Consider the following 23,346-nt stretch of genomic DNA (forward strand, 5'->3'; position numbering starts at 1 on the left):
AAGCTGAGCCCAGGAGCAGAAAGCAGGCTGTTGTCCTTAACTCTGAAATAGTTATGGTTCGTGATATTGTTAACCCTCCAACAGGGAAGCTCTGGCGATGTTAATTATAGAAAGGGGAAATTGAAAGGGAAGACAATTTTTTATTCTAATTGTATACTCCGAATGTTGTTTGTTTTAGTTAAATTGTCTCAGCTAGTATTAGTCACCAACTTTTCTCTTATTTAAATGTGATGATGGGGAAAAAGTCATTTATTTTGCTGTTCTCAGTTTTGTATTTGTCTTGTAACAGGGCTTTTTAAAAATCTATATGCTTAACTAAGTGGTTGGTTAATTGTTTAACTGATTCGTTTCAGAAGAGGAAGAGTCTGCATGGATTCCAACTGAAAATTTCTACATGCAAATGGAGGGAGAATGTTGCTTTTGACTCAGCAGACTATATAGATTTGGTGTCCAAAGACTCTGAGACTCAGGTGAATTCAGTCTAATGTTTTGGGATTTTCTTCTCACTGTGTTTGTGTGGGGACTGACATGTTTAGATTAATTTTTTTTTATGTTCATGTGTAACTGTAAAGATCATGTATGTGGCTTCCACAATAGTCACGTTATCTTATAAAAATTAACTTGTTATTATTATTTAATTTTCTTTATCATAAGATTTTATAAAGTTAGCGTTTAAGAATTAAGTTCATTCCTTTTATTCTTTTGATCTTGATTACGGGCAGGTTGACTCCGTGTAATTCTTGCTGAAAATCCTCAGTGACGTAACTCTGGGTCTCCAGTTGCTTTTCTATGGGTGTTGGATTTTTTTAGGCACTGGAGAAAGGCAGTGAAGTAAACACTAGCCCACCCAAAGATTACATGTTAACATGAAGCCATGATAAACATGGAGCAAAGAAAATGAATTTAAAAATGTTTAAATACACAAAAATATTTAAAAATAAGGACATGTAGCTCGTTTCCCTTGTCTGATTTTTCTTATTTGAGAGCTGCTGTCTCCATGACAGCCAGAGTTTTTCATTGGTTTTGTTTTCAGAGAAAAATGTAAGTTTCGTTTACCATTTACAGATTTACAAGGTGGTTTGAACGGAGTTACTCATTCTTTGCTCCACCCACAGCTGATCATCTCACAGTGTGTGACAGGAGGGTGTAGCTCTAGGATTCACTGCATAACCAAACCAAAATGTTCAAAAATCAGGAGTCAGGCCCCCCAATATCATGAGATTAGCTTAAAAAATATATGGACTCTTTAAAAATAATAATGTGGAGTTATTTTTATTTGCCTTCCTGTCTTGGAGGCTTTTCAAGTTTTTCTTCTGTTACCATGAGAATTAGAAACTTGAATCTTTTTTTTTCCTTTTTTTTTAATGAAAGCTGAGATTTTCCTGTAATCACTTGACTTTGGAAGCTGGCACTTTAAGAAAAAAAACATGAAACATTAAATATTGCAAGATTTCCCATTGCAAATTGAGAATTGGTAACACTAGGGTCATCAGAGCTTATTCCTTATTTGTAACTCTCCCAGACCCAGAGTTTTGCATGCATTATTTGCAATTGTAGTTACCACAGCTGCAGTAACTGTGCATACAAAAGCCTCATATCAACTATTTGCATAAATAACTAGTGAAACTGTGCACACAATTGCTGTTCCTGCATGCACACAATGGCATGCATACAGTGTATAAATAGTTAGGCCTTGTTGTTCAGAATTTTGACATGACCAAGAGCTTTGGAAGTGGAAGAGAAACTTTTATTTAAAAAAGAATAATGATCTCTGCAAAAAGAAACACAAAGAATGGCTCATACACAATGGATCCTAATGCAACAGAGTACACAGCATGTTGTCCTTTATGAAAGTATGAGGATGCAGATCCATGTGACTCTGCTCCCTGAAGTTCAGAGAGATTTCAATGAAGGATCTTTGAGATCAGCAAGTCTGAGATGTGCCTAAATGGATGACACTGAGCGAAGGACACTTACGTAAAAGAAGGGAACACGTAAAGATAAGCTGTGGGGAGTGGAATACCTATTCAGACCTCCTGATTTTCTATTAATATCCTCACTGCTTCTATCAGGAAGTTCCCTGCTCTTGCTTAGTGATGTATATTAAACCTGCTGCAAATTAAAATGGCCAAGAACTGTCTGAGTCATGTGTAACGCTTTATTCCCCAGACAAACATTTGTACAGTGGACTCTGTCTTGTCAGCCCGCTGCGATTTCAGTTTACGAGATATGTAAGTTTCACTTTCCACTTCCAGCTTCACCACATAGTTGTGTGTCCTTTGTCAGAAACCCAGCCCCAAGTTATTCTTTTCTTTTAGTTCTGACTGGATATTTGGTGCTCGCTGATACATGTTCATACATTGGAGTCAGTTGTTTTCTGGCAAGTTCTGTAATTGACTCTCAATCTGCTTTGGGACTCGGATAAATGGCAAACGCACCACCTAGTGCAGGTAAGATTTCCTTTTAAAGACATGCTAAGTTTTTAGTGAACAATTGGCTGACTTTTCTAGGGGCCCATTTATACTCCTTGCTCTTTTTATTACTGCTGATGTTCAGCACATAGGTGTAACTGGTGTGATACGAGTGGCATTATGTGTCCCAGCAACAGGAAGGTAGGGGAAGGGGGCTTCACAATCGAAATTATGGGTTGTGTCCTTGTCTTGTCATCAATCTTCTGCCTTGGAAGAGTGATCGGAAATGTCCCTGCAAATGCCATGAATAGAGCTGGCCAGAAAATGGAATGTCTTTCTGTGGAAAACTTTCAACCAAAACAAGATTATTTTCAGCAGAAAATTTTGAAAGCCAAAACCTTTTTGGTTTTCAGTTTCTGAAAACCATATATTTTCAGCCCCAAACTGTCCAGTCCCACCCTCCACCCCCACCCCTAAAATGAAAGCAGAAAATTTCCTGTTTTACAGGCTAAAGTTTTGGGAAAAATTAATATTACCAATGATAGCAGAGACTTTCAGCCAAACCCCCAGTTTTCCATAGGAAAACAAGCTTTGATGGGACATTTTTGACTATCCTAGCCATGAGAACTGGGGGAGAAATGGGTTTCCCTACTGACCCCTACCCACCCCAAAGCTGGCAGGTGGGAGGAGCAAGCTATGAAGCAGTTATCATGAAGACATCTGACAGGAAGGGACTGAAGGGTTAAAAGAGTGAGTCAGATCTGGCAATTTCTTCATCTGAGTCCATTAGTTGTTTTCAGGTTCAGCCCCCCCAAGCTGGAAAACGGTATGCCCATGAGAATCACTCCCATATGGTTAGTTGTATGTAATCCACACTTGTGGCCCATGGTACTGCAGCATAGCCTTAGCCAGAGGATCTCCCGGTCCAAGAGCCACCAGTTGTGCACTGCCTGAGGCTCTGGGTGGCTGTGCCATTCAGTTTTAATTAGGTGTAAACTTGTTCACTGAGCTAGCTTTGGTGGCTGAGCTACTAAATCTTTATGGACAAATAATAATAAATAATAATTAAAGAAAACAATTAAATGGCCACAAAAAACAATTGGTTTGATGAGAGCCCTCACAGCTAGCACCTGGCAACAACGAGAGCACCAGCTTTCCCAGGCTGTTTTACTGCTCTGCATTCGTACGTGGAAGAGATCAACTTGTAGAGCCAGACTGGGCTTGTCCTGACTAGATAAGAGGTGAGAGAGGGAGCTTGCCTCTAATTATTAATGCTTTGTCAACATAGCAATAGTGAACCTTCTAAACATGCAGCACTGTTCTACTCTGGGCCCAATCCTGGGTACACTGAGTTCTCACTTAGCAGAATGGGAGTAGAGGTGCTCTCTAGGGCTCAGCACCTTTCAAGATCAGACACCAGCTTTGCCCACTTCCAAACTGGACGTGAACCACATTACATGGTTGTAAGACCAATGTAGATGGGGTCTTATTTGCAGCGAGGTAAGGAAAATTCAGTCCTCTTTTCCCCTTTCTTTTCGTCTTGACTGGAAAGGTTGACCATCTTTCCAATCACGGAATGTGTGTTTACTCTCTTCTCTTCTCTTTCTTTGTGTCTTTCCTCACCCCTCTTTGCATTGTCCATTAGATTAGAATTTCCCGTGGTAATGCTTAGCAATCAAGCCAGTGACTGGGTCACATTTTGATCTTGGTTACAGGGTAAACTGAGAAACTGCTTTGACTTTGTATAGCTGTTTGGAGAACGTGGCGGTGAGGTGGGGAAGGGAGATAAAAGAGGGAACATACATGCTTTCATTTTCACTTTTCTTCTAAAACCTTAGAGTGGAGAAGGGTTAGCATTTGCCTGCCATCTGTAGGAGCTCCCAGTAGTTCACATCCTTCTGAAAGGTTTATTTGAGTTCTCTGAACCTTTACTGCTTGCAGAGATGGGAATGACGTAGCTTCCCTGTGATGTTTTCCCTGGTCCTTTTCTCGGTCCTTTTCCCAAGTCCAAACATTTCTGAATCTCTGGAAAAGATTTCATTAGAGCTTGACTCTCAAGAGGAACAAAGGTTCGGGTTGGCAGGATTAATCTGACAAGTCGTCCCTATTGGTCATGGCGAAACCTCATAAAGCAAATCATCTGGGAGTCATTTCCCATCATGCTTCAGCCTGAACTGTATCTTCTGAAGTCATTAATTTATTCTCCAGAATTGGCTGAGATGCAATGTGGTGATACAGGAATTGAATGGAATCAAAATTACATTTTAATTGTAAACATTTGTCCAGAAATTAATGTCTCTGAACTAATAGTTCTTTCCAGCCAATGTGTTCAGAAACAAATGACTGTCTGTAATTGATTTTATGATATAAAGGGACATGTATGTGTAGAAAATCACCCATGGATAATTGCAAATCCTCTTCTTTCAACAGGTATCACACAATTACTCAGCCAATGCATTTGCTTGTTCTCACACAGTTATCATTGAATAGCTGCATGGGCATTTGCAGGAGCTAAATTTTTAGCTGGGATGTATTTTTTAAATGTGCTGTGCAGCTGAATTTGGATTTAAAATGCCACTACAAGCAGCCTATAGTGTATAATAGTTTGCTCAGGGCTCTGAATAGATGTCCCCTGACTGAGATCTTTATTGATGACTTTCTCACAGAGTAGGTATTTATGATGTCTTCAGATCCTTGAGATCAATCAGTAATTCCAGTGACAATCCCAATTTGTAAAGATGTTTTGAGCAACATCCAAGGACCCTTTTAACAGCTCATTGATGGTTCTTCCTTCTGCAAAAGCTAAACAAAACACGACTTGAAAAAGAAACTCCACACAGTTCTTGCTCTTTCTTTCTGAACTATTTTTTCTGGGGTTTTTTTGAGTTATTTAATCCATAAAGCACCATCACTGCAAAGCAATTTGAGAGGTGGCAGCACATAAAAGTAAGAGTCAGAATTTGAAAAACATAAACTGGTTTCCCACTCGTGAAGGGTGGTCTACAAATGAGGCCTTGCCCTGATTCAGAGCAGATCTCAGGATATTCAGCTGATCTCAATTGCCTTGATAGGGTAAAAGAAAGCCCTGTAAGTACCTTACGTCTCATTTATTCAGATTTCAACGCCCATTGTAAAATTTCCTAACCGTATTTTGTCATTTTAAGCATATTTATGTGGCTTTATTTATTACAAGTACAAAGTACTCTTGGGCCACTGGTGCATTTTTTCAGATATCTGAAGGTAAATTACTTTAGCTGTTGAGGTGTGCAAAAGCCCAGGAGTTCAACATAACTAATTGTGGTTTATTGACCAAAAAAACCAACTCTACAACTGGTCCATCTTGAGTAACAGAAGCCAGGACTGAAACAGCAGTGCTGCTGAAACTCACACTCAACATACATGGGCAGGACTGCGTGGGGCATATCTCCTGGCTGTAGTCACTGTTAGCTATTCTTCGTTTTCATAAATTTGCCTAAACATGCATACAGCACTGGCTCATACAGGGTTGATATCTATTGATTTCAATGGGTTTCAGGTCAGGCCCAGGTACAGAACATCTTTCCTGAAAGGTCTGGCTCTTCAAAGGATTTGGGAGAAGTGCAAACCAAATGGCACTTGGCAATGCAACTTAGGAAGCAGTGCTTCTCATATCTAAGGAGGCAACTCTCACCAAAATTAGCTGAATTTAACTATACATACAGTGAAAACTTTACAATATGGCTGGGAAAATTCACAAAACGTGCTATGAATGACACTGAAATTCAAAAAATAAAAGCAGCTGGAGATGTGAAATGCAGTGGAAAGGGTATAATTCCTCACTCTAGACATTTTGCCAAGTCATATCCTTCACTAGAGGGTCAAATTTTGTCTTCAGATATCCATGTGAGTTTCATGCATGAATATCAGAGCATAGGATTTGGCCTGCATTAGGAAGACGGTTTGGGATAGTTTCTCTGTGGCTGAAAGCCCATTCTCTAGGATCCAATCTTGAGTGGTGCTGAAATCAATGGAAGATGACGGCCTTTCCAAGCCATAACTTCAGGTCTTGAATTGTCCTCTACTGAAGTCCATACAAGTACTTCCATAGACTTTGATGGGAGTTGTATCAGAACCTCAAAGAGCAGGAGTCAGAAAGGCCTTTACTCATTTGCTAGCTCATCGATATACCCGGCTCAGGTTTTTTCCATTCATGACTATTTAATTTCAGTGCTGAAACTCTGCTGTCCGTATATGCATGTCAACAGCCCATTGTCAGTTTAGTGTTAAAGTATTAGTTTAAGTATTAGTCAGAGCTGACTATCTGCAGCTTCCTAAACACATTCATAAATATATAAGAATGGCACAGGACTGCTTCACTCAGCCTTTGAATTTTTTACAATGATGCTGTCACTTTTGAGCAGTGTCTGCAGTCTCTCTTACTATCAGCTTCAATAAACAAATGTAATCAAGGTTGCATTCAAAAGTAGCTTCTTGGAGTTTCTCTGGAGGAGCAAATCTGTGTTTATTTTATTTTTTTAAAGTCTGCATAGCAAATGATTTCCTCATTTTAATGATATTGACTGTAATGTGCTTGCAATAATTAAAGCCGCTGCTAATGGATGATTGGAATTTCTCTTTAATAATATCATTAGGTTCTTCTTCGAGTGATTGCTCATATCCATTCCAGTTAGGTGTACGCACCGCGCGTGCACATTCGTCGGAAAACTTTTACCCTAGCAACTCAGTGGGCCGGCAGGTCGCCCCCTAGAGTGGCGCCACCATGGCGCTCCATATATACTCCTGCCGGCCCACCCGCTCCTCAGTTCCTTCTTACCGCCCGTGTCGGTCGTTGGAACAGTGGAGCGCGGCTTAGCTGACCTCCACTTCCCTAGCTACTCGTTTTCTCGTATATAATTATGCAGTTATAACACTTTTATATATATATTTGTATGGTTATACGTGTTTTCCTTGCTAACATGGTTAGTTTAGTTAGCGGGGTTCAGGAAGTAGCCCCTTCCATGAGCCCAGTGCCGGAGCCATGCATGGCTCACCGGGTTTTCAAAAGGGGCCCGGCTTGCCAGAAGCCGCGGCCGAAGAGAGATCTACATGACTCCTGTTTGAAGAATCACACTTGACAGATAAGTGCCCCATTTGCAAGGCTTTTAAGCCGAGAACAAAAAGGTGCGGGACTTTCACTTGCCCTCCACCTTGGGCGCGGAGCGATGTTCAAGCGGCGGGCAGAAGCGCCTCCTCGGCACCGGACCCCGCCGGTACCACCAAGGCCTTCCGGCACCGACCGTCGCCGGCACCGATGTCGACTCGGCACCGTTCCGAGGTCGAGAGAGTCTACGATTCCTGCTGGTGCCTGGCGGCTCCCCGGCACGCGCCGTGGTTGAGCCCCCTGCTCCCGCTACTTCCGTGCCACCTGCATCGCAGCCAGAGAGCTCTCCTCAGTTGCGTTATCCGGCCTGCAGAGGCACCGATGACTTCGGCTCCGTCGATTCCAGTCCCCCAGGACCAGGGAATCCGGTGCCTGGCAGCTCCCCGGCTCGCGCCGTGGTAGAGCTTACTGCTCCTGCTGCTTCTGTGCCAGCTGCACCACAGCTAGACAGCTCGTCTAAGATGGCTCGCCCGGCGCCGACGACGTCGGCACCGTCGATCCCGGTCCCACGAGGGCCGTAGAATCCGGTGCCTGACGGCTCCCCGGCACGCGCCGTGGTTGAGCGTATTGCTCCTGCTGCTTCCGTGCCAGCGGCACCGCAGCCAGAGAGCTCGTCTAGTCGGATCGCCCGGCGCTGACACCTACTACGGCACCGATGACGTCGTCACCGTCGATCCCGGTCCCATAAGGGCCGTAGAATCCGGTGCCTGACGGCTCCCCGGCACGCACCGTGGTTGAGCGTATTGCTCCTGCTGCTTCCGTGCCAGCGGCACCGCAGCCAGAGGGCTCGTCTACGTCGGATCGCCCGGCACCGACACCTGCTGCGGCACCGATGCGTCGGCACCGTCGATCCCGGTCCCACACGGGCCGTAGAATCCGGTGCCTGACGGCTCCCCGGCACGCGCCGTGGTTGAGCGTATTGCTCCGGCTGCTTCCGTGCCAACGGCACCGCAGCCAGAGGGCTCGTCTACGTCGGATCGCCCGGCACCGACACCTGCTGCGGCACCGATGGCGTCGGCACCGTCGATCCCGGTCCCACACGGGCCGTAGAATCCGGTGCCTGACGGCTCCCCGGCACGCGCCGTGGTTGAGCGTATTGCTCCGGCTGCTTCCGTGCCAACGGCACCGCAGCCAGAGAGCTCGTCTACGTCGGATCGCCCGGCACCGACACCTGCTGCGGCACCGATGACGTCGGCACCGTCGATCCCGGTCCCGCAAGGGCCATAGTATCCGGTGCCTGACGGCTCCCCGGCACGCGCCGTGGTCGAGCTAATTCTCCGGCTGCTTCCGTGCCCACGGCACCGCGGCCAGAGGGCTAGTCTAAGTCGGATCGCCCGGCACCGACACCTGCTGCGGCACCGATGACGTCGGCACCGTCGATCCCGGTCCCGCAAGGGCCGTAGAATCCGGTGCCCGACGGCTCCCCGGCACGCGCCGTGGTTGAGCGTATTACTCCCGCTGCTTCAGTGCTGACGGCACCCCAGCCAGACGGCTTATCTAACTCGGTTCTCCCGGCACCGGCACCTACCGAAGCTCTGATGACCTCGGTACCATGGATCCCGGCCCCACGAGGGCCGTCGAATCCGGTGCCTGACAGCTCCCCAGTACGCACTGTGGTTGAGCCTGCTGTTCCCTGCGCGCCGGAGATGTTACCAACGGCGAGGGCTCTCAGTGCCATGACGGAGTCAGTGCTGCCTGACCCGGGCACCGCCGGTACGGGTAATACAGTCTCTTCAAGGGACTGTCCCCTGTCAGTACAGCAGAGCGGCACCGTCTATGATCACGGTCCCGCAGACGCTCCAAGTCCTGTCGGCACGCCGGACACCACTGGCAGTCCCGGTACTGTTTTCCTCGGTACTGGTCACACTCACTGCACCGGTCGGTATCCCGTTCGCCGACCCGCTATCGGCACCGTTCCGACATCTGGCACCGGGGCAGGTACCTTGACTCCTGTAGCTCTTCTCCGAGCCTCGAGATCTCGGTCGACCTCCCGACACCGTTCTGGTTGCGGGTCTGGATCTCGTTCCAGGTACCGATACGCCTCCCGATGCCGGTCCCCGGTGCCGAGTTGGGCAAGGTCCGAGTGAGTCAGGGACTCGGCCCGTGCCCTCTTTTAGTACCTCCATGGCCGTCCGGACACGCATCCGTGTCACCCCATATGCGCGGATTTTATGCTCAGGACCACGATCCTGATATCATGGCCAGCGGGCGCCAGCCCCGAAGCGGAAAGAGCCTTGGCGAATGCAAGGTGTACTCTGCAGGGGCCCTGCACCTCTGGGTAGCAAAGCAACAAGCCTTGCTTAGCTGCGATAATTATAGCACCTGGGTGGAGGAGTTTCTCCCTCGAACCTCCCACCTGGAGTTCGCTGCCGTCTTGGAAGACGGGGGAAAGAATTTACCCTTTGTTGGTAAAGGCATCTTCGCGGCAGAGACAGCCCCAGACTGCGAAGCCTGCTGGACAATAGGGTCCTAATGCGTCTCAGCATGTATACGCCTGCGACCAAACGCAGGCCTTTATGGCCCCAGCCGCCATACTCTGTGCCTAGCCAGAGGCAGAACTCTGGAAAACGGCAAGGCCAAGGTGGTCGCAGACAAACGTCAGGCCCCCTAAAAAGCCAAAGTCAAGGTCCCTCGCAATTACCACTGGGACCAAAGACGGACCTTCCGAGGTTCGCCGGAGGGCGGTGTACCAGTCGCAGGACGGGATTCTGATCCCGCTTTCTCCTGGCATGGCCCCAGTTACTTTTAGATCGCTGGGTCCTGCGCACGATGGAGCATAGGTACCACCTTAAAATTGCTCCAGCCCTGTCCCCCTTCAGCGGACGAAAGGGGCTAGGGGTTTTACTCCCGTTATGCCCTAGTCCCCCACTCGACCACAGGTCAGACCTCCCTGGTCCCGCATGGACTCAACCGGTTTGGGATAAGGTTGAAGTTCTGCATGGTATCCCTGGGAACCATTATTCCATCCTTGCCTCCGGGGGGCTACTATGCCGCCCTGGATAGGAAGGACGCGTACTTTTGCAATGCCATCTTCCCTCCGCATGGGAGATGCCTCCGCTTTATAGCCAGCGGTGAATACTCCCGGTTTACGGCCATAGTCGCCGCCTACCGTAGCTATGTCGGATATGCGTTTTTCCGTATTGGGACGATTCGCTTATCCGAGGAGACTCTGACACACAAACCACTCAGCCCGTGGGCATCGTCACGGTCTTATTCACAGATCAAGGCCTGATGATTACTAATAGAGCAATCCGCTCTGGTTCCCACGCAGAGGTTGGGCTTCCTAGGGGCTATCTTGGTCTCCTACCTAGCCGGAGCCTGCTTATCGCAACTGCGGTTTTAGGCGATGGCATCAATCATCTGAGGTCTGAAGGCTTTCCCAACGACCTCAGCTCGTTCTTGTCTCAGTCTCCTGGGTCCATGGTTGCCCGCAAGTTTGTAACCAAACGCGCCAAGCTCCGCCTCCGTCCTCTCCAAGTCCGGCCCACCTCGGCGTACCGCTTGGACAGGGAGCCAATGGTCATGGTAGTCACCGTTCCCTCGAACGCCTTAGGCTCCCTAGAGTGGTGGCTAACTCCCTCCTTGGTGTGGACAGGATGCGGTTTCAATCGCCCCAGCCCTCACTGCCCCTGACGGCGGACGCATCATCTCTCTGCTCGAGTGCTCATGGTCACCTCCGAGCTTAAGGCCTTCGGTCTTCTAGGGAGCTGGCATTCCTCATTAATGCCCCAAAAATGAGAGTAGTCCGCCTGGCATGCCAGGGGTTCCATCGGCAGCTGCGAGGCCGTTGTATCTCGGTGTTTACAGCCAACACAATGGCCAGGTGCTTCATAAGCATTCAGGGGGGACATAGTCCTCCCCCCTTTTTTGTCAGGAGGCCATCCATTTCCGGGTCTTTTGCATGGCCCACTCGATGGAGCTGGCGACGTCCTTTCTCCCGGGCGTTCGGAACTTCTTATCTCTTTGACTCAGCAGGTCTTTCCTGTCTTACGGGTCATCACTCTGCCCCATGTGAGGCGTCCCGCTTTCCGGAAGTGGAAATGGTTCCTCACACAGACCTGTTCGCTCACCGCGAGTGCAGGAAATGCCAGGTGTTCTGCTCCTTCCAAGGTCTCTCCTCGGAATCGATCTTGGTCGCATTCCTGATGCCGTGGAACGGCCAACTGCATTATGCCTTCCCGCTGTTCCCACTGGTTCGTTACGTCCTGCTCAAATTCCGCAGGGGCGGAGCGTGCATCATCATCATGATCACTCCAGAGTGGTCCAGGCAGCACTGACATACCACGTTGCTCGGCCTGTCAGCCCAGACCGCATCACTCAGGGCAATGACAGGCTTCGTCACTTGGACCTGCAGCCTCTTCGCCTCACGTACCTGAGTCGGGGTGACAGGCAGCCTTCCGCCTGGTCAACGTACCGAGCCAGGTGGAAGCGTTTCCTTTACAGCTGCAGTACGCTCGATCTTGCTCCTGCTGAGGTCTCGATCCCCTCTATTTGGCCTGCCTCTGGCCTTCAGCGGCAGGATCTGGCGGTATCATCGCTGAGGATACTCTCAGCAGCCATCCCTACCTTCCAGCAGGCTAAGATGGACGTTCAGTGTCCCACTATGGGTTCGAGGTCCCTCAAGGGCTTGGAGCGCTTGCACCCTCGGGTGCGCCGCCCAGCCCCGCCCTGAGGCCTCAACCTAGTCTTGGCCAGACGGGTCTCTGAGATCAGAGCTCTTACGAAGGTTCCACAAAGACAAGGTGCAGTTATGACCGCACCCGGCTTTCCTCCCTAAGGTGTTTTGGCCTTTCATGTTACCCACAGCTCAACGCAATGGGCATAACCGTTGCACTCCTTGGACATCTGTGGAGTGCTCGCATTATGTTGTGCTGACAGAATCATTTCCTAAGGTGCCCCAGCTCTGCCCCGGTAGCGGGCCAAAGGGAGGGCTTGCTTGTTTTCCTCTCAGAGGATCTCATCTTGGGTGATGGCGGACATCCCCACTTGTTATGATTTGGCTCATGTTTCCCCAAGCCACATCACCGTGCATTCTACCAGGGCTCAGGCTTCATCTGCCGCCTTGCTGGCTCGTGTTTCTACCCACGAGACCTGTCGCGAAGCTCCATTGGTCCTCGGTCCTTACCTTTGCTTCGCAGTATGCCTGGTTCAAGAGAGGCTGTAGCCTCTGGCTCGGCAGTTTTATTCTGCCACATTTCACTCCGACCCCACCGCCTTTGTAAGGCTTGGGATTCACCTAACTGGAATGGATATGAGCAATCACTCGAAGAAGAAAAGACGGTTACTCACCTTTGTAACTGTTGTTCTTCGAGATGTGTTGCTCATATCCATTCCGCACCCGCCCTCCTTCCCCACTGTCGGAGTAGCCGGCAAGAAGGAACTGAGGAGCGGGTGGGCCGGCAGGAGTATATATGGAGCGCCATGGTGGCGCCACTCTAGGGGGCGACCTGCCGGCCCACTGAGTTGCTAGGGTAAAAGTTTTCCGACGAATGTGCACGCGCGGCGCGTACACCTAACTGGAATGGATATGAGCAACACATCTCGAAGAACAACAGTTACAAAGGTGAGTAACCGTCTTATACATTTCATGCATTTAATTGTTTTTGTAAAATGACAGCTAAGCCTCTTGCCTTGGATTTCCTATTTCCTGATTAAATTAGTTTCTATGCAAGGGCAAACCATGTTTCGCAGCTGTAGCATTTTGGGGGAAATAAAAGTGGTTTTTGGTTAGATGTGCCAATGTATTTCCAGTCAGAGATGCTTTTTCTGTTCTTTGTTAGTTTCAGTGCTCCACCTTACTCCCCTTCTTTCCTGGTCTTCATGAAAAGAAATAAAAAATATCTCATGACAGGCACTGGTGGAGATAGAAGACCATGAGTAAAACATGCAGCATTTGGGTGCAACCAGGATCCTTGGGACTGAGATCCTTATAGTGGACGTCACACTGAACCCATGAGAGGCTTTGATCCAAAGGCCATTGAAAGCTGTGACAAAACGCCCCTCACTTCAGTGGTACAAGATCAGTCTCTTAGCAAGCAGGAGACCTTGCACCACCCTGCTGATTCTTTTTGCCTGACTGCTGGCAGCACATAATATGTAGCATCCCTTGTGGCAGGGAAAGGATAAGACTCAGTGGTGATGAATACAAGAGGGTAATTTCTGTCCCCCAACTCACAGGCCAATTTAGCCCATTCACCCTAACATCTCTTCAGTTCTTACTCTGGATGAAGCAGTTACAGAAGGGACTGCTGCCTCTCACAAGAATACCCAGAGATGCAGAGATGTACCCTGCCTCTTCAGAGATGGGGTACTAACCTACCACTCCTGAAACCACATGACCTGAAGGAAGGGGAAGTCACTGGGAATTTTAGTTATGCCTCAGAGACAGGGGGCTCTTTTTGGGTTTGTGAGGAGGGGAAGTTAATGCTTAGGTGAATGCAGGACCAGTGCCTCTGACTTCAACCCTGGATATGGGCAGCATTTTTCCAAATGGCGTCTCTTTTAAATTGTCTATTTGTGGCCTTCAGAAGCTAGATCCTCACATTCCTCCCAGACTTAATCAGTGCTTCTAGGCTTGTGAAGTGGCATCTAAATTAGCCTGTAAGTTGGGGGACAGAAATTACCCTCTTGTATTCATCAGTCCAGTATGGGAAAATAATGTGAGTATTACTTTTTAAAATAAGTCCTTAAGCCAATAACAGTGACTGCTCTGAGGATGTCATTTTGGGTGGGTAAATATGTATTCATTAAAGCCTAAATATATAACTGCACCTGTTTATATGATGGACAACTGCAGTGCAAAGCCACGCCAGCCTGTAATTTCAATTCATTCCATGCCTCCACTGTTTGTGTCTGGTCACACTTCCCCATTTGGCTTCTGTGATCATTATTGCATGAATATTATATCCAAAGTTATAAACACAAAATTCAGACTGAAGATCAGGGGCATGCAAGTAAAGTCTGGTTGCCAAAAAAAAAAAAAAGAGGTGGGGGTATTGTCTGAATTGCTTAGAATTGTCTGTAGATGGCTTTTTGTGCTTACATTTAGCTTCGCAAGTGGAGCAACTCATCTTTGACCACTTAAGGACAGCTGCCACTCCAAAGAAGGCCTATGAGATTGCCTGTGCATGTTCAGTTACAAAACAGGAAGCCAACAAAGTGCTGTACAAGCTGTGTAAGGAGGGAAAGGTTGAGAAGCAGAGTGACGATAACAAATGGGTTGTCCATGCGGATGCAGAGGTGGAATGTCATCAGAAAACCGCCGAGTTGAAAATCGGTAAATGTTTTGAAAACCCTTTTAAAACTATGTCTGCAACCTCTGATGCTGAGGGCATTTGGGAGCAGAGTTTGTTTTCAAGTCTGTAACTACATTGCTGCCTAACTGCTTCGGAGATTCATGAGCCTTTGACCCCAATTACTTTGAGTCCATTTTTACTCAGTACACTGAGTTGCAAGTCAGTCGGCTGTGTTTTTCTCTTTTGTACAGAACTGAAACTTGACTAAAGCAGAAGGTGCATTCATTCCTAGGCAGTTTTTGCACTGAACCTTGTCCAGGGTGGTAGATAGGGAAGGCAGATTAACCCCATGTAGTGTTCTCTGAGGGTACCCTGCCCTAGGACACTTTTTTGTAATACCTGCAATCTTGGTGCATTCCAGAAGCAGACAAAGGTTGGCTCTTCAGAAATATTTTTTAAATATCTTTTGCCACAAGCTGGGAATGAGCAACAAGGGACAGATCACTTGATGATTTCCTACAAAGAGTCCTGTGGCACCTTATAGACTAACAGACGTATTGGAGCGTAAGCTTTTGTGGGTGAATACCCACTTCGTCTGACCCACGAAATTCATCCACGAAAGCTTATACTCCAATACGTCTGTTAGTCTATAAGGTGCCACAGGACTCCTTGTTGCTTTTTACAGATCCAGACTAACATGGCTACCCCTCTGATACTTGATGATTACCTGTTCTGTTTATTCCCTCTGGGGCACCTGACATTGGCCACTGTCAGAAGACAGGATAAGGGCTAGATGGACCTTTGGTCTGACCCAGTAGGGCCATTCTTTTGAGTGTTAGGCTCCTCTCCTTGCTCAGATGCAGGGGGTCTGCACCCAGGAAAGGGGATAGTTAATCCTCTACAGAATAATCTACCCATCCTGTAAAAGCCTCTCCATGTCTCCAGCTTCACAGGACTGTGGTGAGGAACCAGGTTCCCAGGCAGGGGAACGTGGCACTTCCACACCCTTTGCACTGGAGACCTTCATCCCTCCAGGAGGCCTCTGGAAGGCATAGGCCCTGTAAGTACAGCTTCTGCAGAAGAATGATCCTGTGGATCTCATGGGATCCCCAACTTCTTCCACAGGAGGGTGAATCACTCCCTGAACCTCACAATGAAAATCTCTGCATGAACCCCCCATGGGCTTTGATCCAGTGTCCCTTCCTCTTCATGGGGCCCTTTATTAGCCAGGGATCTTTGGCTGGGATAGTCAGGGCTGCCCAGAGGGTGGGGGCAAGAGGGGCAATTTGCCCCGGGCCCTGATGGGGCCCCCACGAGAGTTTTTCGGGGCCCCGGAGCGGGGCCCTTCACTTGCTCTGGCAGCCCCAGAAAACTCTCACGGGGCACGGGGCCCCGAAGCCTCCTCCGCTCCAGGTCTTCAGTGGCAATTCAGTGGCGGGGTGTCCTTCCGCCCCGGGACCTGCTACCAAAGTGCCGGGTCTTTGGTGGCAATTTGACGGCAGAGACCCCCCGCTGCCGAAGACCTCAGGCCTCCTGAATCCTCTGGGCGGCACTGGGGATAGTTTTAAGAAAACTAGAGAGAGAGGACAAACTCTACATAAAGGCAGAGAAGTGCCCTTCCCTCTCCCTGATCAACTCAAAGCTATGAAACAAACCAGCCACCTGCCAATATCCTAGCTCTTCTAAAGCCCCACATTCTCTGGAGGTGGGTGAAGATCAGTACTGAGGGTATGCAGCAAGAATGTCTGCTCCCCTGGGAGTCTGGCTTAGGAGATTGGTACAAGAAAGGAAAATGAGGAATCAGTCTCTCTTCCTAGCTAAGTAGCAGAACTTTTCACAAATTCAGCCCCCCCCAAATTACAGTGCCTGACAATGACATCTCTGTTGTAGATGACACCACCCTAGTCCCACTGCGCCAGCCTGCGAATGCTGTGACTCCTGTGAAAGATGACTGCAAACTGTCAGAAAAACGTAAGATATTTGCCACCCGCCTAAGACTGAACAGACTAACTTTAGAAATCTACATTTAATGATTTTTGGCAGCCACAATAGAATGCTATTAATGCTAGCATTGCACTATTGTATGTGTAGAAGTCTTGCATGGTTCTAGGAGTCATAAATCATATCCCTGCTAAGAATACCTTGTGCTAAAAGCACACAGGCCATAGTAAAGCCTCATCATCCCAGGCGCACCTCCAGAAACCCTCTGTCTCAAGGAGGCAGAGCCCCACCTCAGGCACCTTAGTGCACAGGGGAGCACATGAACTGCTACACTCCTTTAAATGGCACAGCATACTGTCCTATCTACTCCATGCAGCCCACCAGCTCTGGTAGTTGGTGTATAGAGACAGAACTATGGCTCCACCTCCTTCCCATTCCCTTTGCAGCGGGTGTAATGGTGGGCCTAAGCTGGATAGCACAGAACTCATTACTAGCAATCCCAGGAAGTCATGTGAGCTGATAACTTGGTAAGATTCAAAGGGAAATTTGGTAGATGATGCGTGGCCTTGGGCCCATAGATTATCAGCCCAGTGGTCCCAGGGCGCAGGATACAAATTTAGCTGCGTTATCTTCCATTTCTGGCTGTGACGCAATAAACCTACCTTTTGTTTCCCAGAGGAAAAGATTTACCAGTTTCTGTTAGAAAATGGACCTAGCAGTGCATTGGCCATTGCCAGACATATGGGAAAGAAGACCCGAAAGGAAGTCAATGCAGATTTATACGCGCTGCAGAAAAAACATGTCCTCAGCCAGGACGAAGACACAAAGCTTTGGTCGGTTTACGGACAGGGTGCAGGTATTGTGTTGAGTTGCACTTTTCAGAACACCGCATTCTGAGTAGCGTTACAAAAAGTGGCTTTGTTTTCTTTTTGGCTGTAAACACTTTCAGCTAGACGACTAAATGGTCCTTCCCCAGGCCACTTCTTTTTGGCTTCGAGAACGTGGGCTTTTCTTCTATTTGCATATCTGCACTAATGCTCACAGTTTGATCGATCTTTAATCAGAAGTTCTGGTAAACTGCTCAGAACGTGGGGCTGGGAGACTTGAGTCTTGATTCAGCCAGACACTGCCCTACTCACTGTATGCCCTCCTAGGGAAAAGGGGGTTCATTTAACTTCCCTGTGCTCCCATTTCCCCATCTGTAAAATGAGGAGAGCACTTGTCCACCTTGTAAAGGGCTCTGAGTTCCGGAAATGATTAGCATTGTGTAGCCACAAGTTATTGTTTTGCCTACGCTGATATATATAAGAAAAAAGATGTTGTCTATCATTCTCTGACTAAAATCATGTCATCTCACTACTTCTATGCCCTGGGCTTGATCAGTCCCATTTCGATCATTCTTTTCTAAAGATCAAATCCTGCCCTGGGATATGCACCCTTTCCATTGTTGTTAGTTGTACATCTTTTTTGGGTACTGCTGGATGACTGAGATCAGCCCTCACCACTGGCACCATTCGACATACACGCACAGAAGTGATGTGTAACTTCAAGCTTCCTTACTTCCATAGCTTCTCCTAACGTCTTCCTGGCCACAACCCTCCATTCTGAGATAACGAGACAACAGAGATAACTGCTACTAGTCAGTGTCACTGTGAAAACAGGATACCTAAACAGCCCTTACTCCCTCTAAATACACAGACTTAGGTATGTCTATACTGCACGCTAAGTCTGGGCTCTGACTCAGGTTTGAGCCCAAGCCCCACTTTGATCCACACACAAATCAGTCTGTCTTGGGTCAGCAAGCAGATGGGACCCTGGTCCTAGGATTCTGCTGGAGTGCATCTACCCAGTGAACCAGCAGCACGCTGTGGAGCATCTCTGAGCTAGGTTTACAGGCTCGAGCTCATGGGATGCACATTACAGGGCTATCAATGGCTGTGCAGACTTTGAAGCCTAGAGAGGGGATGGGTTTTGTCACAGGGCAAAAATTGCTTTTCTCCCAGGAAAATGTTTGTCTTTTGTACTGGTGACTAATGTGTCTTTTTTTGTTTTGTTCTTTTCCAGGTTACAAACTAACAAATCCTGGAGCAAATAAGGAAGCCGGGCCAGTTTTTATTCAGAATAATCCAACAAACATTATCTATCAGGGAGGAGTGCAAAACACCATCTCCATAGCTGATTCCAGAGCTACTCAAATTGGAAACTACAACTCGCTGAATCTAGTGGATAAAAAAGATGGTAATCATCTGTCTGCACAGGTTTATGGGTGCTATCCTGGTTATCCTCTTTAAGAACAGACGTGAACAACAGCTGTCATAATTAATAATAGAAAAAAGATTTCATATTTTACTACAGCTGGTTGGAGAATGGAATTTCTGTCCTGCAGGATATGCCAGCATTTTGAAATTTGCTTTTGTGCCAAACGGAATTAAAAGTTAAGTTACTGCAGAACAGAAATTCTGAAAAAATTCTATTAGGAAACACCAAATCATTTCATGTCAATAACTGAAACTATAATATAAATGTATTAAATATATAATATATAAATATAACATAATATTAAAATTACTATTGCAATATACACCTAATATAGACCTTATCAAAATGAGATTGCCAAAATGATTCATTTTGACACTCTCCCATACATAATTTCACTATTATTATTTTATTAATATAGTTATTATTCTTTCCCTTTACACTTATGCTTTAGATTCTAGACCAACTGTTCCAAGTCTTAGGGCTGCATCAGAGAATGCTGATGTGTTGCACTGTGAGGCAGAAGCTAAAGCAACCCTCCAGGGTGGTCAGGAAATTGATGTCACTCAGTCCACACTCAAGAATACTGTCATTGGTAATGATAATCAAATGAATATCATTACGAAGGACTTCGCTGATAGTCAAGAGGAGCATCTGGACCAATATGGCACTCCAGAAAAGAGTAGGTACAATGTGTGGTTATTGTGCTCTGGCCCTGTCCATGTATATCTGTCCTCTTTCACAACTGGGGCAGGAAAACTTTCCTCTGACATCCGACTAGCGCATATTTATGACCCACTCCTATAACAAAAACCTCCTTAACCGTGCAAGCTTTCCATGTGGCTCCGCTATTTATGGTAGGACACCCTCACAGAAAGCCTGCATCCCAGCTAGGCAGGACCAACTTTATGACAGAGTGCATCCCAGAAAATGGGTCCTATTGACTCAGCACCTGTCATCTGCCTCTGATTCCCACCAACTTCAGAGGGATGTAGGATGAGGCAACTAGATAAAGGGGAAGTATTCCCAAGTGGTTAGAGTGAGGGACTGCAAGTAGGAGAGCTGGGTATTCTTGACTATGCCACTGACTTGCAGAGTGGCCTATGGCAAACTGCTTAACATCATCTGGAAAATGAAGATGCCAATATTTTGTATGTTGCTTTGAACTCCTCCATGGAACACGCTGCACAAGTGCCAAGAACTTTTTAGATCTGTACCATGTACCCTCCTCTCTGTGTCCATTTATTTCTGTGCAACAAACTAATGTGCTGAAATGCTGAGATTTCTGCTACTATTATGCAAATCTTAGTCCCACCGGAGCCTTGGGAAATGAGTGTGTCACCTTTTTGACATTCACTGATTCTGTCTTTCTGATTTCTTACGCTCTCATTTTTATGATAAATGCTCCCTACCCTTTTTTTTTTTAAACTCTAGATCCATTTGGTGACATTCTTTCTGCCAGCCCTGGATCATCACTGAAAATTGTTAACACGCCCCTCCCCGGGGAAGGGAGAGCTCCATCGCAAAGCGTCAGCATTGTCAAGTCGGAGATGGAGAACGTCATGATCGGAAACAACAACCAAATGAGTGTTCATGAGCAATGTGGTTCTGCCAGCCTCGCAGATGAGGAGACAAATGAAAAAGACGATGCTTCAGGTGAAGATAGTGAATGCCACGTTGACACGTGTAGGCTTCTCTTGCATGTAAACAGTGCCTGATGTGTATGAGCTGGCTCCATGGTGTGTGCCAGACACCTGAAGACTGACACCTAGGTCATACTTGCCAAATTTGGGCAGGTGGCTGGTTCTGAAAATTCTGCACTATGGGCCCAATCCAAAGCCTCTTTAGGTCAATGGGAATCTTTCCATTGGCTTCAATGGGCTTTGGATCAGATTCTAGAAGCATCATTGTCACTGGGTCCATCCACCTCCCCCTTTGGGCCAGATCCTGGCATCCTTCCTAATGCTGGGGTAGATTGGTACTTTGCACAGGGGGAGCCCTAATTTACATCACTAGCATAATATCCCTTAGTGATCTTACACCAGTAGCGAATACTATGACATGTCCCCTCGAGGGAGCCAGCGAAGGGATGGGAGTGGCTGTGATTTACACCATGCAGTGCATAGTGGCCTTAGTGGACTGGAGAATTCAACCCCAAGGGTTGATTTTATTTATTAGGGTTCTTCCCCCATCATTCTAAACTGTAATTACTTTGCAAGGACCTTGATTCCTCTTTCGCTGCATGCTGTACTTTTTCACATCAGTATTTCTTATTTTCGTATCTTAATCGTTTATCATGCATGTTTGTTAAATTGTAAATGAAATATACAGAGATAGAGGAAAAGGGTAGCTACCAGTGTCAGTAATCACGATGTATTAATTTAAACTTAAGGATTGCACAATTCAGTTGCATTTATAGCATGCACAGCTCTGCTCTGCTCTGCTCCAGTCACTTAAATGCTCTCTCACTTCTCCTCTTGCTTAATAATTCCACTAGATTCCAACTTGATATCAGAGCAAAGCGAACGGACATCCTGTGATGATAGCAGCCTGGATCAGTCAAGAGACATTTCCATCCTTTGTGGAAAGTTGCAAGATGTAATCATTGGGAACAACAACTATATGAATGTAGAAGAAACTGCAGATACCGAGAGTGGTGAAGGAGATGAAGACATTTAATAGATATATGGGGAAAGCGAAGAGCTTGCTTCTGAGGCCCGTGCAGAAATTCACAAATGTGAGCAGGTAGAGGTAAAGAAACTTGCTAATTCTAATTATTTTTGGCAGGGAGAAGGAAGATATTTTCTGTGATTTACAGACAGTAAATGGAACAGGACACACTGTTCTCTGCCTGCTCAAAGTGTTGAAAAGCAAACAGGATCCCTATATCTTTCCTTAGGGAGTTCTTCTGCAAGAGAAAGAAAAGTAACAGGGAGTGAATCAATTTTATGCTCACTGTGAACTTTCAGAACCCTTGCACCATCATAAACCTTGAATCCACCCAGGACTTGGAAATCTTGTGCTCTGGCAAGTCACAAATTTCAAATGGCAGCTGCTGTAAAACTCTCCACTAGTTTGCACCATCGTTCTGCTGGTAGGCTCCCAGGCAAGCTGCTAACTGGAGGCGATGGCCCAGCATGAACTATGACTCAATTGGATGGAGAGAGTTTTAAAATTCTGCCTTTTTGGAGGAGATGAGCTAAGGGTGGGGAGCGGGGGTGAGAAGGAAGAATGCAATGCGTATTGTTCTTGTCAGTTTAAGATTCTGAACCTCTTCTGGGACCCAGCCCAAAGTGGGAACCAAGGTTGTGGAGCCAAAGCTGAGCCACCCTACAGAGACTTCTCCATCCTAATAGAGAATTGTCCTTGGGACAGTGGATACTGGGATGTCCTACCTCAGAGCTGGGAAAGGGGAGGCCTGTTCAAACCAGCTGCACAGACACATTTAGGGGGTCCAGTGTGTATTGCAAGAACAGCTGAGCTAGCCTGGTTGCCAAAAGCTAACAGGCGTCTGTTACTAACAGTGTTCAATGTTTCCACCTCTCATTAAGTTGTCATGAGTCTTGCAATGTTCACTGACTTTCTTAAAGCTCCAGCTCCTACAACTCAGAACCTCTCTGCTTGTTCTTAAAAGAAAATAAGGCTGAAAATGTGAACAAAGCACAATCTCCAGGCTCGGAAACCAAAAAGTCAAATAAAAAGAACCTCCAAATGTGTAGATATTTAAAATCTCATGATTTTTTAAACTGCTCTCATGATTTTGGGGCCTGATTCATAATATCTGAATGCTTGGGGTTGCCAATACTGCCCATATTAATCACGTGGTGCTTGGACACGACCATGCCAGTAACTGGTTACAAACTCTTCTAACATTGTGGTATGGACCGGGTATTGTACAGCTGGGCTCCAGACACAAGGAATCGTTAGAGGAGAATGAGGGACTCTGGAATTTGCTTTCCCCTCAGCTCAACAGTTCCACACTGTGTTGGCTTCCCAGGTACTTTCCAAGGCCTGCGTCTTCATCACAGGTCTTTCCTAGAGGGATTATTTTAGTTTTTTTCTCTCTCTCAACATTATGCTAATTTAGATAATTATTGTCAATGTTTTTGTCAATGTTTTGATTGTTTATGTGACAAGAAAGCAAGTGATGGGCACATTGTATAAATATGACAAATTAAATTAATGCTGCAGCTGGGTTTTTGAAAGGGCTGAATGATTTTATTTGTAGTCACAGAGACAAATTGAAGGTAAATGGATTCCCTGCTGCAGACTTTAAGCTGATCACTCTCCGGGTCAGGAAGGTATGGACCCATCTACAGCATAGTAGCCTTTTATAGCTACACTATGGGCTGACATACCGGCT

General features: G+C 46.9%; 1 protein-coding gene across 1 annotated transcript; it reads left to right on the forward strand.

Moving 5' to 3' along the window:
* The first annotated feature begins 2,391 nt into the window (after window positions 1-2,391).
* On the forward strand, window positions 2,392-23,096 carry ZBP1 (Z-DNA binding protein 1). The gene is made up of 8 exons (XM_030533388.1): window positions 2,392-2,450; window positions 14,600-14,827; window positions 16,677-16,757; window positions 17,404-17,583; window positions 18,792-18,965; window positions 19,438-19,665; window positions 20,418-20,639; window positions 21,481-23,096. Exons 1-8 carry the CDS (start codon window positions 2,426-2,428, stop codon window positions 21,660-21,662), a joined length of 1,320 nt encoding a protein of 439 aa, XP_030389248.1. The 5' UTR covers window positions 2,392-2,425; the 3' UTR covers window positions 21,663-23,096.
* The last annotated feature ends 250 nt before the right edge of the window (window positions 23,097-23,346 follow it).

The sequence above is a fragment of the Gopherus evgoodei genome, chromosome 14, assembly GCF_007399415.2.
Source record: "Gopherus evgoodei ecotype Sinaloan lineage chromosome 14, rGopEvg1_v1.p, whole genome shotgun sequence".
NCBI classification, from domain to species: domain Eukaryota; kingdom Metazoa; phylum Chordata; order Testudines; family Testudinidae; genus Gopherus; species Gopherus evgoodei.

Coding starts and splice junctions, on each gene's coding strand:
- ZBP1 (XM_030533388.1), top strand. CDS start 2,426: ATGGCAAACGCACCACCTAGTGCAG. Junction 2,451..14,599: donor AAACGCACCACCTAGTGCAG/GTAAGATTTCCT, acceptor GCTTACATTTAG/CTTCGCAAGTGGAGCAACTC. Junction 19,666..20,417: donor ATATGGCACTCCAGAAAAGA/GTAGGTACAATG, acceptor TTTAAACTCTAG/ATCCATTTGGTGACATTCTT.